Consider the following 17841-nt stretch of genomic DNA (forward strand, 5'->3'; position numbering starts at 1 on the left):
CCAGGGAGCACTTCCCAAAACTTCTGCTGCCAGTGTCCTTGTCCTCATGGTAAGCCACAGCCACCCCCCACCTCTGCAGGAGAACCTCCAACACCAGCAGGTAGGTCTGGTTCAGTCTCCTATGGGGTCACTGCTCCTTCCCCTGGGTCCCGATGCGCACACTACTCTGTGTGTGCCCTCCAAGAGTGGAGTCTTTGTTTCCCCCAGCCCCGTCGAAGTCCTGCAATCAAATCCCGCTGGACTTCAAAGTCTGATTCTCTAGGAATTCCTCCTCCCTTTGCTGGACCCCCAGGTTGGGAAGCCTGAGGTGGGGCTCAGAACCTTCACTCCAGTGGGTGGACTTCTGTGGTATAAGTGCTCTCCACTTTGTGAGTCACCCACCCAGCAGTTATGGGATTTGATTTTTTTGTGATTGTGCCCCTCCTACTGTCTCATTGTGGCTTCTACTTTGTCTTTGGATGTGGGGTATCTTTTTTGGTGAGTTCCAGTGTCTTCCTGTCAATGATTGTTCAGCAGTTAGTTGTGATTCTGGTGTTCTCACAAGAGGGAGTGACCTAACTTATCCTTTAATACATTAAATGTAAGTAGATTATATTATCAAATGGCTGAAATTGGCATACGGCTATATAAAAGGAAAAAAGTGATCCAGTGATATGTTGTCACTTTTGATTCAAAGATGCAAGTAGGCTCGAAGTGAAAGGACAGAAAAAGATATGCCATGAAACAGTAATCAAATGAGAGCTAGAGTAACTATACTAATATTAGACAATACAGACTTTCAGACAAAAATTGTTACTAGAGACCAAAAAAAGGACATAATGACAAAAGGTCAATCTATGAAGAAGAAATAGCGATTATAAATATATGCACCTAATAAGGTCTGAAAAACAAGCAAGAAATGTACAAAATTGAAGGAAGAAATAGACAATTCAACAATAATAGCTGTAGAATTTAATATCCCACTTTCAATAATGGATAGAACAACCACAAGGAAAATCAACAAGGAAATAGACTTGAACAACAGTACATCTAACAGACATCCATGGAACACTTCAACACCCAGCAGCAGCAAAATACATTTTCTCTAGTGCATATAAAACATTGTTCAGGATAGAATATATGCTTTTCAACTTCAGAATCTCTATTTAGGTCCTTTAAAAACTTTCTATCTCTTTATTGATATTCTCTATTTGATGAGACATCATTCCCATACATTCTTCAGCTCTTTAGACATGATTTCTGTTAGCTCTTTGATCGTATTTAAAATAATTGACCCAAAGTCTTTATCTAGTAAGTACAACATCTGGGCTTCTTCAGGGGCTTTTTCTTTCTTTCTTCCTTTCTTCCTTTCTTCCTTCCTTCCTTCCTTCCTTCCTTCCTTCTTTCCTTTCTTTCTTTCTTTCTTTCTTTCTTTCTTTCTTTCTTTCTTTCTTTCTTTCTTCCTTCCTTCCTTCCTTCCTTCCTTCCTTCCTTCCTTCCTTCCTTCCTTCCTTTCTTTCCTTTCTTTTTTCTTTCTTTTTTCTTTCTATCTGTTTTCTTTCTTTCTTTCTTTTTTCTTCTTTCTTTCTTTTTTCTTTCTTTCTCTTTCTTTCTGGCTGTGTTGGGTCTTCGTTGCTGCACACGGGCTTTCTCTAGTTGCAGTGAGCCAGGGGCTACTCTTTGTTGCAGTGAGTGGGCTTCTCATTTCTCATTGCGGTGGCTTCTCTTGTTGCGGAGCATGGGCTCTAGCCACACAGGCTTCAGTAGTTGTGGCACACGGGCTCAGTAGTTGTGGCTTGAGGGCTCTAGAGTGCAGGCTCAGTAGTTGTGGCGCACGGGCTTAGTTGCTCCGTGGCATGTGGTATCTTCCCGGACCAGGGCTCGAACCCATGTCCCCTGCACTGGCAGGCGGATTCTTAACCACTGAGCCACTAGGGAAATCCCAGAGACTATTTCTATTGATTGTTGTTTTTTTTTCCCCTGTGTATAGGTGATACTTTCTTGTTTCTCATATTTTTTTTTTATTAAACATCTCAAATAATAATATGTGGCAGCTCGGGAAAGCAGATTCTCCTGCCTCCTCAGGGTTTATCATTTTGCAACTTCTTAGACTAGTTATTTGTTTGTTTAGTGGCTTTTTCAAATAATTCCAAAGAATTTTTCAGTGTCAGAGTTTTTCAGAGTCCCTATGGATATCTCATGCCTCAGCTTTTCTTGTTAAGCTTTCTGGTTAGTCTACTGTGTGTGTCAACATCTCAGGCAGCTGTGATGTTGAAACATTCCGGAAAAGCTCTTCCCTCCCTCCCTAAGGTGGTTAGTACCAGGCAAGTTTGTGTGAAGTTGAATAAAGAGCCTTTCCAGTGCTCTTCCAGGGAACCCCTAGCAGATAGATCAAATAATGACATTTTTTGGGGAATGAGATCCTTTCTGCTCCCTGCCAGTATTAGAAATGCAGGCTGTTATTTTAAGGCTGCCATGGAACTGGGGGGATGGGACTAAGGTGAGTTAAAATGCCACAAGGCTCATTGCTGTTACCAGGGTTCAGCTCTTTTTCTTAACTAAATGTTCCTTGGATTGCTGAAAGCCTTAGGTTAATTTTGAATTCTAGAGCTGATTCTGGCCATTCTTGCCAGGCTTTTTGTTTGCTTTTGTGGAGGGACAAACTTTTGGAGGTTCTTACTGTATGATTTTTGCTGAAATCACCTTAATTAGGCCTTTTTGCTCTCATTTTTTTCATTCATTCCTATTTAATAAATGCCTACCACAGCCAGACACTGTTCTAAGAGGCCTGAGGATACAGTGTGTTCTTCCCTGGGGCTCACATGTTATATAACCACAGTAATAAAATAGTGGCTGGTGGTATAATGTAATTTTATCCAGTATCTTGCTGTGAAGAATTTGTGTCCTGTTGGTTAAGTAGTCAACAAAAATGTATTGAATGCTTACAATGTGCCCAGCATTGCTGACTTTCCAGGAAAACTTTTGTTCCACTCTCACATCAATCCCTTATAGTCTACTTCTCCAGAAGGAAGGTTATACTTCACAGGAAACACTTACATCTGTTCTGCTACCTCTCCCCCTCCTCCCCCCTCCCCCAAATAGTCCAGTCAGATTCAAAAAGAGTGGCTTAGTATGTATAAGACAGTGCCTCATAGTCAAAATAATATGGTTAGGCCTGAGGAGGAAGGTCCTGACTTTCAAAAAAGAAGATTTTCTTTTGTTGAGGCAGGGGGGTGGTGGGTGGGTGGTAAAGGATTTAAAGTTAAAAAGTAAGAACGATAAAGGCATAATGAAAACCTGTATGAAAGAGGTTCCCTGAAACTTCTCAATGACACACTATACTCCTTTGAACTTTTCCTTATAACTGTAACCCAGCCCACAGGTCTGTCTTCTAAATGAGTAATACCTGTAGCATGCTTTAGGTACTAAATCATATGCTATTTAAGGCATTTCTTTAGTATTTTTCTTATTTGTTATTAGACTTTTTGTGTGTATCTTATGTTATGGAATATTTTCTTTGAAGTCAAAGAAAAGGTCTTCAAATATTTCCCCTATTATGTCTGACATGCTGAAGGTGTTTTATATATATAAATCAAATACACACACACACATACACACACACACACGATTTATAATTGGCTCATGTGATTGTGGAGACATGTCCAAAATCTCCAGGGTCAGCTGGCAGACTGGACACTAGCTACAAACACAGTCACACTCTGAGGCACTGATTGGGGTTAGGGCCTCAACATATAAATTTTGAGGGGACACAATCCATTCTATAACATTGATCAATAGATAGTTGTTGAAAAAATGTCCTTTTCCCAAGTATAATCTGAGCACGTGATCTCTCTGTTTCTCCTTTGCCTCTTTTATTAGGGACTTTCAGTTTTCTTTCATTTCTTGCTTAGGAAACTAAATGCTGGTTCAGGTACTGTCGAAGCTTGGGTGGGGTTGGGTGGCAACTGCATTTGCCCTGATGCATTCATATTTGAACGTTGACATATTGCATAGTTCACTTGAATGGGTTTGGGAAAGAAAGAATTGAACCTATAATTAGTAGGGAAGGGTGGAGGAGACCCAGAGGTAAGCAAGGAGTGGCCCCAGCTCTGGGTGGTTTTTCACTTGCTTTTCCTCAATAGTATGACTTGCTTTGGTTACTTCCTGCTCTCCAGAGGTAGAGTCTCAGATCAGCAGACCTACAGTGGGACAGAAACAGGACTTTCTCTGCTGACTTCCTCTGGAATGAGGAGAGCAGAAAGCTGGCTTGCTGAGAATATCATAGTACTAATGTGTATCCTAGGAGACTACCAAGTAAAGAGAGCTACTCACATTTTGGACAGCAAAGTATTCAAAGAAAACGTTAGCAGAGGGAAGACCAAAGAATATGTGTGAAAAAGTGGAAATAATCTGGAAATGAGAAAATAACATCCTGGAGTAGAAGGGTGTGGGACAAAATATAAAATATATAGAAAAGGATCAAGAAAGCTGGGATGAAATAAAGAAAAAAAATTCCAAACACACCAGGACAAATTTTTTCCTTAGTTGTACTGAGTACTTATTACCACTATTTTTTTGTTTATTTTTTTTGAGGGTGAATAGGAAATTTTTATGAGTACCCCTTAGTTATGCCTAAGATAATACATAGAATACTATAATAAGCTATTAGGATAAGATAATAAGATAATCTATAATTATATGATATACTATTGATATAATTCTTACTCCAGAAATACTTTTATTGTTTACAGTAAAAAGTCCATGGACAAGAACTCTTTCAGATAATATATTATGACATCTATTTAGGCTAACACCCTCAAGTCAGGATTCTAATACCCAAACAAAACCAAGTGAGCTAACTCTTTACAAAATACCCTTTAACACAGCTGCTTTATCTGTTTGTACCACATGATATGCCAACCATAAGACTTTATGCAGCCTAACTTTTGGAGATTTTTACACCCTCAACATTTTCCCCCGCCAAATTCCAGGCATATTATCAGGCTGTTAACTACATTTAAATAGATTTTAAAATGGATCAGAAAAGAAAAAAATAATTGGCAGGCCAATTTGACTGACAAGAGTGGTAAAGGAAAATAAACAACTTCCAATGGAAGATCAGTTAGGCTTCTACAGAGGAGCTGGTATTACTGGAGCTGGGCGATTCTCCTTACACAGAAAGCAGAGACAGAGTGATGGACAAAGGAGAGACAGAACTTGCTAAAATCAAGCTTCAATCATGTTCCTATCACATGTCAGTGTTACAGGCAAACCACATTCATGGGGACTTCAGGGAGTGTTTATGCTCTGGAGTTTATTCAAATTCAGCTGCAGTCTGATTGAAATTGAGAGCAGAAATGGTTTCCTGATTTTAACTCAAAGTAGTGTATTTGGGCTATATTAGTATTAATATAATACTTAACTAGTGAAGCATGTTTGAAGTTTCTTTTTCTCCCCAACCTTATTGAGATATAATGGATAAATAACAATGTGTATGATGAAGGCATATAATGTGACGATTTGATAAATGTATATGTTGGTAAATGATTACCACAATAAGGTGAGTTACCACATCCATCACCTCACATAGTTATCATTTTGTGTGTATATGGTGAGAATATTTAAGATCTGTTCTCTTTGCAAATTTCAAATAGACAATACTGTATTGCTAACTATAGTCATCATGCTGTACATTACATCCCCAGAACTTATTCATCTTATAACTGAAAATTTGTACCCTTTGGCCAACATCTCCCCATTTCTCCCACTCCCCAGCTCCTGGCAACCACCATTTTACTCTGTGTCTATGAGTTTGAGTTTTTTAGATTCCACACATAATTGAGATAACACAGTATTTGTCTCTCTCCATATGACATTTCACTTAGCATAATGCCCTCAAGGTACATCCATGACATCTCAAATGGCAGGATTTCCTTCTTTTTATGGCTGAAAGTATTCCATTGTGTATATATATATATGTATATACATATACCACATTTTCTATATCCATTCATCCACTGATGGGCACTTAGGTTGTTTCCATGTCTTGGCTATTGTGAGTAATGCTGTGCTGAACATAGGGGTCCAGATGAACCTTAGCGATAGTGATTTCATTTCCTTTTGATATATGTGATATATATAAGTGGGATTGCTGGATCATATGGTAGTTCTACTTTTAATTTTTTGAGGAACCTCCATACTTTTTTCCATAGTGGCTGCACCAATTTACATTCCCATCAACAGTGAACAAGGGTTCCCATTTTTCCACATCGTTGCCAACACTTTTTGTCTTTTTGATAATAGCCATCCTAACAGGTGTGAGACAATATCTCATTGCAGTTTTGATTTGCATTTCGCTGAAGATTTGTGATGTTGAACACCTTTTCATGTACCTGTTGGCCATTTCTATGTCTTTGGGAAAATGTCTATTCAGGTTCTTTGCCCATTTTTTTTTTTTTTTTTGGCCACACTGCACAGCTTGTGGGATCTTAGTTCCCTGACCAGGGATCAAACCCGTGCCCCCTGCAGTGGAAGCATGGAGTCCTAACCACTGGACCACCAGGGAATTCCCTCTTTTGCCCATTTTTAAAATTCAATTGTTTTTGCTATTGAGTTGTATAAGTTCCTATATATAGTGGATATTCACTCCTTATCAGATATATAGTTTGCAGATATTTTCTCCCATTCCATAGGTTGCCTTTTTATTTTGTTGATTATTTCTTTTGCTCTGAAGAAACTATTTCATTTGATGTATTGTTTATTTTTGCTTTTGTTACTTATGCTTTTGGTGTCATATCCAAAAAATTATTGCTAAGACCAAAGTCAACGAGCTTTTCCCCTATGTTTTCTTATAGGAATTTATGGCTTCAGATCTTATGTTTAAGTCTTTAATTTCAATTTTTGTGAATGTCGTAAGATAGTATTCCAATTTCATTCTTTTGCATGTGAATATCCAGTTTTCCCAACACCATGTGAAAAGACTGTATCTTTCCCAGTGAGTATTCTTGGATCCCTTGCCAAATATTAGTTGACTGTATATGCATGGGCTTATTTCTGGGCTCTCAATTCAGTTTCATTGGTCTATATGTCTGTTTTTATGTTAGCACTATACTGTTTTGTTTACTATAGCTTTGTAATGTAGTTTAAAAATCAGAAAGTGTGATGCCTCCAGCTTCGTTCTTCTTTCTCAAGATTGCTTTGGCTATTTGGGGTCTTCTGTGGTTTCATATGAATTTTAGGAGTGTTTGTTCTATTGCTATAAAAATGCCATTGGAATTTTGCTAAAGATCACATTGAATCTACAGATTGCTTTGGAAAGTGTGGGCATTTTGACAATATTAGTAATCCTGATCCATGTATATGAGCTATCTTTCCATTTATTTGTGTCTTCTTCAATTTCTTTCATTAATGTCTTATAGTTTTCAGTGTACAGGTCTTTCACCTCCTTAGTTAAATTTATTGCTATGTATTTTATTGTTTTTGATGCTGTTGTAAATGGGATTGTTTCAATTTTTTTTAGATAATTTGTTTTTTGAAATTTCTAAAGTCACGACTGGCCCTATCAGCAGTTAGAAAGCTATCTGACACTACCCTTCATGGTCACCTCAGGGAGGGGTAGATAGAAAAGGAAAAGGTTGGTTTAGGATAGAAGCATATACTTAAAAGGAAGTAGTTATTAATAATAGAAAGAAGATGAAATATAGTTCAGGATATCTCAGAATTCTGATTTCACGTTTCTCTAAATTGGTATTCATTTTCATATAAACTTTCTGTAGACTATGATTGTATTTGTAATAAAACTGATTATTTACTTAAGAATTTATTTAATGTAGAATAAAACGTAAATTGGATGTACTGGTACTCCCTTCTGTCCACATCAGTCAGAGCCTGCAAGAATCAACCACAAAATGTTCCATACCTAACAAAAAGCTTTGGCATGTGCATGTATGTGTGTGCCTATTGTGTGTATTTGTCCTAGGATCCCACAAGCCACGCAGTGGCGCAGCCCTGGGAAAAAAAACAAAAAACAAAAACCAGCAACAAATACAAAATTGCAACTGAGAAAAGTGTTACAAAAAACTTGTAAGAGATTTTATTAAAGGAATTTGCACAAGTTAATGGATGTCAGAGGAGGTCTTTGTGAGCAGAACTTCCCTCAGACCCTGGGAAGTGGGCTCCTGCCCAGGTTCTGTGCCTCAGTGGACCCAAACTTTGGAATGCTTTCCTCAAAAATTTACAAGTCCCATTCTGATGCCTGGGACAAGCTGAGGCTGTAGGAATGAGGGGAACATGGACGGATTATTTTAAACTGTAGATAGGAGTTCTGTAGTACATTCCTAACAAGGAGCTGATGGGATATTTATGGACGATCCAATCATGATCTCATCAATACCCACCAGTATTGACTGATTAACTGAAGGTTCCTAGGTGCCAGGTACTATATTAAATGTGGGAGATACAATAATTAGCAAAACAGGGTCCCTGCCCTCACAGCTTATATAGTCTGACTGTGCACACTGGAGAGGTTTCCAAATGAATTTAGATGTGACTCTTACATTCTGGGCCTTCGAATGCTAACTAGTCCAGGGTGTAGGTTTAAGTTAATGTTCACTGTTTTCCTTATGCATCATTGCTTATATGGTTATATCTTAAAGAAAATTGTAGACAATAAAGTACAGAGGCAGCCCTTTGTATTTTTCTGAGCAATTCTCCTTTCCCATCAAGGGAGAGTTCATTTGGATTCATTTCACAAAGACCTCATTAATGTTGGCATCTTATTTCTTCTATCCCATATGGTTACTATTTTCATTTTATTCCAGGTAGCAGAGTACCAAACTAGAGAAGTCCTGGGAGGACCAAACTACAAGAGACAGAGGATGAAGAGAGAAGGAAGACAGTTTCATGACCTCTTTCTTTTTAAAAAAAATTTTTATTTTTAAATTTTTTATTGAGGTATAGTTGATTTACAATGTCGAGTTAATTTATGCTGTACAGCAAAGTGATTCAGATATATCTATATATCTATATCTATATCTATCTATATATATATATATATCTTCTTTTTTAAAAATATTCTTTTCCATTATGGTTTATCATAGGATATTGAATATGGTTCTCTGTGCTATACAGTAAGACCTTGTTGTTTATCCATTCTATATATAATAGCTTACATCTGCTAATCTCAGCCCCCCACTCCAACCCTCCATCCCTCCCCCAACCCCCTCCCCCTGGAGTCTCTTGGCCTCTTTCTATTGGGCTTTGGTGGGAGCAACGCAGAAGAGAGTTTGACATTCTGTGCCTTTATTATCAGAACTTTGCTCTAAACTCCAGGAAGCCTTTCTGACTAAACTACTCTTAGAGCCAACATTACAGTGCAGTTCTCAAAGCTGCTGGACCAGCAGCATTGGCATCACCTGAGAACTTGTTCAAAATGCAAATTCTCAAGCCCAGCTACAGACCAATGGATCAAAAACTCCGGCAAGATGTATTTCAACAAACATTTTTTTGTGTCTCCCTTATTAATAAATCAATTAAGACAAAAGATGCGTTCTTCTCCCTATAGTATATGAAGTATGTGAAGTTACCTATAAGAAAGAATAATTAGTTAATAATGCCACAAATCATAAAGTCATACCAAACAAGAGCCCCAAAGAGGGAAGGACCATTGAAAGGGTTTGGGAGAGCAGGAGCCAAGTGAATTATTTTGAAGGTAATGAAGAGATGGATAGGTGAGGGATAATTTTTGCCCTTTACTCCTCATTTATGTGTTTATACTGAGTACCCAGGCTAGGAGAAGGAAGACGGATAAGCTTTAATTCTCACTCTAAAGAGTTTGACAGTATGGGTGGGGAAAAGAGGCATGTAAGTAAGTGACAAGACAAGGTAGATAGTGCTGTGGTCAATTCACTAGGTAGTGAAGTTTGGGGTAGAGAAAAAAGGAATTGGTTCTGTCTGGAGCAGTGGAGTATATGAGGTGGATTAGAAATGCCTTCATAGAGGTATTAGTTGAATCTGGAAGGACAATGAGAAATTCTCCCAGTAGAGAAGAAAAGGCATTTCAGGCAAAGGGAATGGCATGGACAAAACCATACGTATGAAGAAGCAGTCTTTCAGGTTTTTTCCATCTGCTTTGCTGTGTCACTCTGCCTTCTGCTGATCATGTGGAACCCTCAATGCCCCAAACAGAAGTAAACATCTTTCTACAGATCTTTTTCTTTTTAATGAAAGTTGCAAGTTTTTTAATTTAAGAAGTACTAGAACTAATTTAATTTGTCCTATTTTTTCCAGCCTCCAGATCTTTATTGATTATCAATTATTATATTTTAATTTTTAATTGCATTAAAATACATAACATAAAATGTAGCCTCTTCACCATTTCTAAGTGTACACAGTTTGGTATATTCACATTGTTATGTCACAAGTCCACAGAGTTTGCCTTATTTTACTCTTCAAAATGTTAATTGCTTGAAAGTTGCTAACCCTACGAAAGGGTGCTCCATCATAATTTTTAATAACACTAAAGCAAAATTTGCAGAAAGCTTACTATGTGCCAGACACTGTGCTAGGCACTTTCCATTCATCAAGTCATTTGATTTTTATACCAACTCTATAATATAGGTGCTATTATTGTTCTCATTTTATAGATGAGGAAACAAAAGCACAGAGAGGTTAGCAACTTGTCATGGGTCACACAACTAATAAATGGCATCCTCGGTACAGATTCTTTGCACAATTATCTTTCTTCTGCAAGATTGGTGTCTTATGGTTGCTGGAGCAGTAAATAGATGTTTTAAATCTCCCTTAGCAGTGAAGTTAACTTCCTAGGTATCCAAGTTAAATACATGCAGTGTAAATAAGCACCCCTCCCTAGCTTAGGTATTACTATTTTTTCATTGCATAGCTAATATATTATTGGACGTGCATAGCTGGAACCATACCTGTCTCCATTCTCACTTCTCTTTTAGATCCACATGGTTGGAAAATGTTCAGCAGAATCCCAAAGTTAAAAAATCTTATAAACTAAAATCAAAGGGCCAGGGTAAAAGAAGATTCTTGGCTGAAGAGAATGAAGGTGTATTTCTGTGATTTTAGAAAAGCTGTGAGAAGTAGACATGTGTAGTGGTGGGCCCTGAACATGTTACAAAGGGAAGAAGAGGGGAAAAATTTAGAATCAGAAAATTCAAAGTAGGAGGAGAGAAGGAAAAGGTGCCAAAGGAAGTATGCTAAGCAGGTTCTATAAACTTTCTTTCTTCATTTTTCAGTTCCTTTGTTTTGACATGTAAAACATTACCTCTACATTATAGCTCAGAATGAATTATATTTTTGCTTTAGGCAGTCATTTATCTTTTAGAGTGATTAAAAATTGATTTAAATGCCTTTTATATTTTATTTGATATCATTTCCAGAGATCTTCATTTATTTGTGCGGTTTCTGTATGGTGTGTTATCCCAGGGATTGGCATTTACTTTTTTCTGTAGATAATCAGATAGTAAATAATGCAGGCTTTGCATACAACATAGTTTCTAATAATCCCGCAAATCTACTATAGCACAAAATAGACACTGATAATATGTAAACAAATGAATATTACTGTGCTCCAATAAAACTTTATTTACAAAACCCGTGAAAGGCTGGATATGACGAACAGGCCATAGTTTGTCAACCCCTGTTTTATCTTCTGCCTTAATTAAGAGCTCCCTTTAATATTGCTTGTAGCATAGATCTGCTGGCAGTAAATTCTCTCAGCTTTTGTTTGTCTGAAAAACTCTTTTTCCCCTTCATTATTGAAAGATATTTTTGCTGGGTACAGAATGCTGATTTCCATTTTTTTCCCCCTCCTTTTAGTACTTTAAAGATGTCAATCCACTGTCTTCTGGATAATATTTTTTTTCATGAGGAGTTTGCTGTAATTCTTTTTTTTTTTTTAATGTAATGTGCCTTTTTTTCTCTGGCCACCTCCAAGACTCCCTATTTATCTCTGGTTAAGAGAAGTTTGAACATGATGGATTAGGTGTGTTTTATTTTAGCATTTATCCTGCTTGGACTTCTCTATGATTCCTGGATCTATTGTTTGATGTTTTTCGTTACTTTTGGAAAACTCTCATGTGTTATCTCTTCAAACATTTCTTCTGCTTGTTCTTTCTCTCTTCTTCTAGGATTCCAATAACTTGTACATTAAACCATCTGATATTGTCCCACAGCTCTTGGATACTCTGTTCTATTTGTTTCTCCTCTTTTCTCTTGATGTTTCAGTTTGGGTAATTCCTAGTGACCTACCTTCAAGGTAGGTATTGGTTTATTATTTCCTCAGCTGTGTCAGGTTTACTAATGAGCCTTTAGGAGGAGCTGCTCATCTCTGATACCATAGTTTTTATTTTCAGCATTTTTATCTGACTTTATCACTTATGTCTTTATTCTCAAATTCCCTATCTGTTCATGGATGTTATCCACCTTTTCCATTAGATCTTTTATTAAGATTGCTCCCAGCCATTTGAAAGTCCTTCTTTGATACTACTAACATGTAGATCATCTCTGAACCTGGTTCTGTTAATTGCTTTGTATTTTGAAGACAGGTGGTTGTCTTCTTTGTTATTTTTCTTTTGGTAGATTATATAATTTTTGATTGAATGCCAGACATCTTGTGTAGAATAGGAGGGATTTAGGTAAACACTATTTGTGCCTCTTCTCAGGCAGTTTAGCATGGTGGATAGAGTCAATCTAGTTAAAAGGTGAGGTGGAGTTAGGTTTTGCTATTGCCAAGATTACTTCCAGTGCACCATAAGCTTCAAATTCCTCTTACAGTATCTTATGCTTAGGGTGGGGTCTGGAATGCTGGAAAGATTTCTCAGTGTTTGTTCTCTGCCCTCAACTCTCAACCTTCTTTATACACCTTGTAGGAGTATACAGAGGTAGTTTCTCTCCATATTCATGCTCCTCTGCCAGTGGCAGACTGCTACTACTAGTTACTTGGTGTTTGCTAGGGTAGTGGTGAGGGGTAGGGTGGTTCTCTGTGGTCCTCTTCATTTTCAGTCTTAGGTAGTTTTTATATACCTGGACATTGGAGAATGAGATTTCTCAGGATTCCTGCCTCTACTCCCTGCCTACCTCTGCTGTGTATCTGTGGCAGGTCTTGTGTGGGAAAGATTTTCCTGCCCCTCCTTCAGTTTTAGGAGACCTCTGAAAGTACTGGCCTAGAACTCTTGGCTGAGGACTGTTTCTTTTCCCTCCCCCAGGGTAGATTTTTTCCCTCTCTATCCTTCTCTTGGCAACAATGGGTTTTTACCTGTGCAACAATGGGGGCAACAGTATTTGCTGCTCCTCCCCAGAGGCTTAAGACTTTTGAGAGAAGAGTATGGGCATCTGGGCCCTTTCCTGCAGTGATAGATAATATTGTCCACTCTGCCTGTACTACTAAGAGAGGCTTAATTTAGTCTGTCATCCTCTCCTAGTCTTTCTTGTGAGCACCTGGTCAAGGTCTTGGAAAAGAACCCGTGAGTAACTACAAACTTCCCTTGCTTCTGTGGCACACAGAGGTTTTTTTGGTAGTTACTCAAGCCCACATAGACCTTTAGTAGTTCATTAAAACTTTAGCTGTATTTTTCTTACTTGCTTCTATGATGGCCCAAATACTTCCCATGTTCTGGCACAGATGAGACAGTCCACACATCCAGTCTCTGCTCTGGAGGAACTGTGTCTCCTTAGATTTCAGGCTACTTAGTTGAGCTGCAGCCTTGACTCAGCTCTCAGATTCAACTTCTTGGTTCAAGAAAAGTTGTGATTTTGCAGTTTGTCTGGCTTTTCCTCACTGCCAGGGAGACAGAAATGCTCTCTCCAGTTTTTTACATCTATAAAGGAAGTGGAAATTCCTAAAAATTGTTTTGTATCATATTTCCTCCCCCACCCCTTCAGTTAGTATTGCAAACAATTCCTTTTGTCCTGAAAACATTATTTTAAATGGCTGAATAGAATTGCTTTGTATTAATATGGCAATTTATTCAACCAAGCTCATATTATTGGGCATTGTAATAGACTTAATGTTTTATTTTCCCAGCATCTTTACCCCAACTCACTTCTTTCTTCCTTTTTTTTTAAACTGTGATTTTCTTCCTCCCTCCCTTCCTTTCTCCCTCCCTCCCTCCCTGCCTCTCTCCCTCCTTCCTTCCGGCTGCACCGGGTCTTAGTTGTGGCACACAGGATCTTTTAGTTGCAGCATTTGAACTCTTAGTTGTGGCATGCATGTGGGATCTAGTTCCCCGACCAGGGATTGAACCCAGGCCCCCTGCAATGGGAGCGTGGAATCTTACCCACTGGACCACCAGGGAAGTCCACAACCCACTTCTTTCTTTAGAGAATTTCTCCTCCCCAATTCCATGTGGCTCTACGGGGCTGTCAATCACAGTAGCCTATCACTCAGGCCTCAGAATGACCCAGGAACTCCCAGTCATAGTAGCCTGGCTACAATGATTGATTCAGAAGTGAGCATGTGAAAGGAGGAACAAAATCTTCAGAAATTTCTCTAACTTAGATGAAAATTTTTATCTACCGGGATCCTAGAGCTGGAGATTCTGGATTGATGACTCACAGCTGCCATGTTTCCCACCACTTGAAGGAAATCCTATGTGTGGCAGGAGATGAGCAAATAAGACAGAAAGATTGGGGTGGGGGGGGGATAATGAGTCCTGGCAGAATCAAGACTCTAATTCCAGGTCATGACGTTTTCAGAGTTTCTCTGGTTCATTTCTTTCTTTGTCTGATCCTCCCCAGTTATTCAAAACTCTTTTTTTTTTTTTTTTTTTTTAAATCAGTCATCAATTTTATACACATCACTGTATACAAAACTCTTTTTTGGTTTAAGTTGGCTTGATTTGGGTTGGTCATTGGTCCTAGAAAGTATCCTCACTAATTTATACTTTAGGTGGCTTTCAAGTCTTGCCATTATAAAGAACACTGGGAAGAATCTCAGAGCGCACACATTTTCTGCATACGTGCCTGCTCTCATTCCCCATAAAAATACATTCCCAGAATAGGAGTGACTAGGTCAAAGAATATGCAAATCTGAAAGGCTCTTGATGTGTATTGTGAAATTGCCCTTTAAGATTGTCGCCTTTGTATACATGAGTTTGTATGTTCCTATTTCCATACAGTCACAATAATACTTATTATTAATCAAAAAAATTCCCAATTAAATAAATATACTACTTTTGTATTGATACTGCTCCCATTCCTGTGCTCCCAAATATGTCTTTTTTTAAATGATTTATTTATTTATTTATTTTGGCTGCGTTGGGCCTTCATTGCTGCGCATGGGCTTTCTCTAGTTGCAGCGAGTGGGAGCTACTCTTCGTTGCGGTGCGCGGGCTTCTCATTGCAGTGGCTTCTCTTGCTGGGGAGCACGGGCTCTAGGCATGTGGGCTTCAGTAGTTGTGGCTCGCGGGCTGTAGAGCGCAGGCTCAGTAGTTGGGGCACACGGGCGGGCTTCGTTGCTCCGCGGCATGTGGGATCTTCCCAGACCAGGGCTCAAACCCATGTCCCCTGCATTGGCAGGCGGACTCCTAATCACTGTGCCACCAGGGAAGTCCCCCAAATAAGTCTTAATAGAATAATAAAAAGAGAAAAAAAGATCCAATGGGGATGGGAATTTGGAATGAAGCCAGAAAAAAGGGAAGGATCTAAAATGTGTTCTGAGAGCTTTACCGCTATGAATACTCAGCACGTTTTTTTTTTCCCCAAACAGGTTTTATAGACTGGCTGAGCCAGTGTGAATGTTTCAGGGGGAAAGAAATTTGAGGAAGTGAATAGAAGCCCTACCCTGGTATACCACCTCCGCCTGAGGCCCCAAAAGGTGATTGGCTGCGGCATCAGCCATAGCTCCATATATATGTGGGTGAGCAGACCTCTGGTTCCTGGTGCTGAGGAGTCTATCCCACCCACAAAGATGTGGGCTCAACTCCTTTTAGGAGTATTGGCCTTATTGCCAGCCATGGCAGAAAAAAGCCTCCTGTAAGTGGATGGTGTCAGCGTTGATTTAGGGCAGGCGGCTTCTTCGTCTATCCTTCTCAAATATAACTATGGGGAACAGGAGATAGCCTCTGGTTTATTTTAATTTCCTTCTCATCTTTTCCCTTCTTTGGTTTCACTTTTCCTTTACCCAGAGAGAAAAGGTAAGATGACAGGAAGAAACTTTTAAAAAAAAAACGATATTAAAATATAGTAGCCTCCCAGTACCCTGTTCTCTGTAAGAGAACTAATTTCCTCCTTGGTACCCTAGGTCCAGGTTCTCAATGATGGTCTACTGGTGGGAGGTTTAAGGCTGTACACTGAGTTATTTGTTGCTTTTCTGCTTCTCCCTTATAGAAAATAAGGTTTATAAAGACAGGGGCTTGGTGTGTTTAATTCATTGCTATATGCTGAGTGCTCAGAAGAGGGATTAATTTTGTATTAAATAGATGAATCATTACTGCCCTGAAATCCTTTTGCTTCTTCAATAGAAACTACCTGGTGACATTACCAGCCCAGCTTAAGTTCCCTTCTACTCAGAAGGTTTGTTTGGATCTGAGCCCTGGGTACAGTGATGTAAAATTTACTGTTAGTCTGGAGACCAAGGGCAAGACCCTCACATTGATAGAACATTCTGGATCGAAGACGGGTCACTTACATTGCAAGTCCTTTTTGGTAAGTACAGGCTTAGCCCAACTGTAGTCCTCAACTTTCCTATTCTCCTCCCTGGGTATTCACTATAATTTCTCTTTAAGTATGTTTTCTGTAATTTTACTTTTGCCATGGCCTTTAAACCTATCTCTCCTAAACTTCAATTCCTGGACATAACTTCTGATATTATTCTCTGGCAACTTTTTAATGGCTCTACCCTTGCTACCCCCATCTAACTCATTTCTTTCCTTTGATTCTCCCTCTTGGGTTGAGACGGGTTGATTCTGTTCCCCCAGTCTCCTACTCCTCCCAGAGCTCCCTTTTCTTGGCCAGGTACCCGTTCCTTCTGGTGGCATAGAAGAAGTAGCCACGGTCCGGGTGAGAGGAACTGGAAATAAAATCAACTTTGAGGAGAGGAAAAAGGTTCTAATTCAGAGGCAGCAGAATGGCATCTTTATACAAACTGACAAACCTGTCTATAACCCAGGGCAGCAAGGTAAGAGGCACAGAGATAGGATGAGACAAAAGCCTGGGAAGAGCTGCACCCATCGGTAGAGGGGCTTTGCAGGTTGGTGGCAGGCTGATGGACCAAGGAAGAGAGGGGGGTCTGGAGGGATGAAGGGTTATGGGTGTTGAATACATGCAGTACTACAAACGCGAAAGACTAGTTGGTGGAGTTGCTACTGTGTGTGTGTATCTAAAACAAAATACAGGGAATTCCCCTGGTGGTCCAGTGATTAGGACTCGGTGCTTTCACTGCTGTGGGCCTGGGTTTGATCCCTGGCCGGGGAACTAAGATTCCACAAGCCGAGTGGTGCGGCCAAAAACACAAATAAGTCAATAAATAAAATAAAACAAAATACACATTTCTCTTGGAATGGAATTTGGCAGGTGTAACTGGATTCCTGGTTCTCACAGAAAGCTGCTTGTGTACAAATCAGAAAACATCATCAAGGGCATTTGGCCGGAGCCCTGTGATTCGTATTTGTTCCTTCTGCCTTAGAAGGGGATTCCGTTCTGAGGTTTCAAAGTCAGGAGCCATGAAGAAAAACTGTTTGGGGCGTGAGCTCTCTCTCAGACTAGGTTTTATTACAAAAGTAAAACCTGATGGGATTTTGCTGACTAAGAAGTATGTGTGAGGAAGCATAAAGGGTGGAAGAAAGAAAGATTCTGAGAGGGGAAAAAAAAATCCCCTTTGCTAATGATGCCTGTTTC

At 39.2% G+C, this 17841-nt stretch overlaps 1 protein-coding gene across 11 annotated transcripts in view; it reads left to right on the forward strand.

The window, feature by feature from the left end:
- Positions 1 to 17841, forward strand: part of A2ML1 (alpha-2-macroglobulin like 1) — an 82780-nt gene that overhangs the window by 24414 nt on the left and 40525 nt on the right. For 8 of the 11 annotated variants that reach the window (XM_068561532.1, XM_068561525.1, XM_068561528.1 and 5 more), the window contains 4 exons: positions 8799 to 8931; positions 15713 to 15978; positions 16467 to 16650; positions 16960 to 17122. In XM_068561532.1, coding sequence (XP_068417633.1) covers positions 15857 to 15978; positions 16467 to 16650; positions 16960 to 17122 — 469 coding nt within the window. In that variant the 5' untranslated portion in view covers positions 8799 to 8931; positions 15713 to 15856. Of the gene's footprint in view, positions 1 to 6935; positions 6974 to 8798; positions 8932 to 15712; positions 15979 to 16466; positions 16651 to 16959; positions 17123 to 17841 lie in introns of all 11 variants that reach the window. The other 3 variants (XM_068561530.1, XM_068561529.1, XM_068561524.1) reach the window with 2 other exon arrangements.

The sequence above is a fragment of the Eschrichtius robustus genome, chromosome 13 (genome assembly GCF_028021215.1).
Source record: "Eschrichtius robustus isolate mEscRob2 chromosome 13, mEscRob2.pri, whole genome shotgun sequence".
Taxonomy (NCBI): Eukaryota; Metazoa; Chordata; class Mammalia; order Artiodactyla; family Eschrichtiidae; genus Eschrichtius; species Eschrichtius robustus.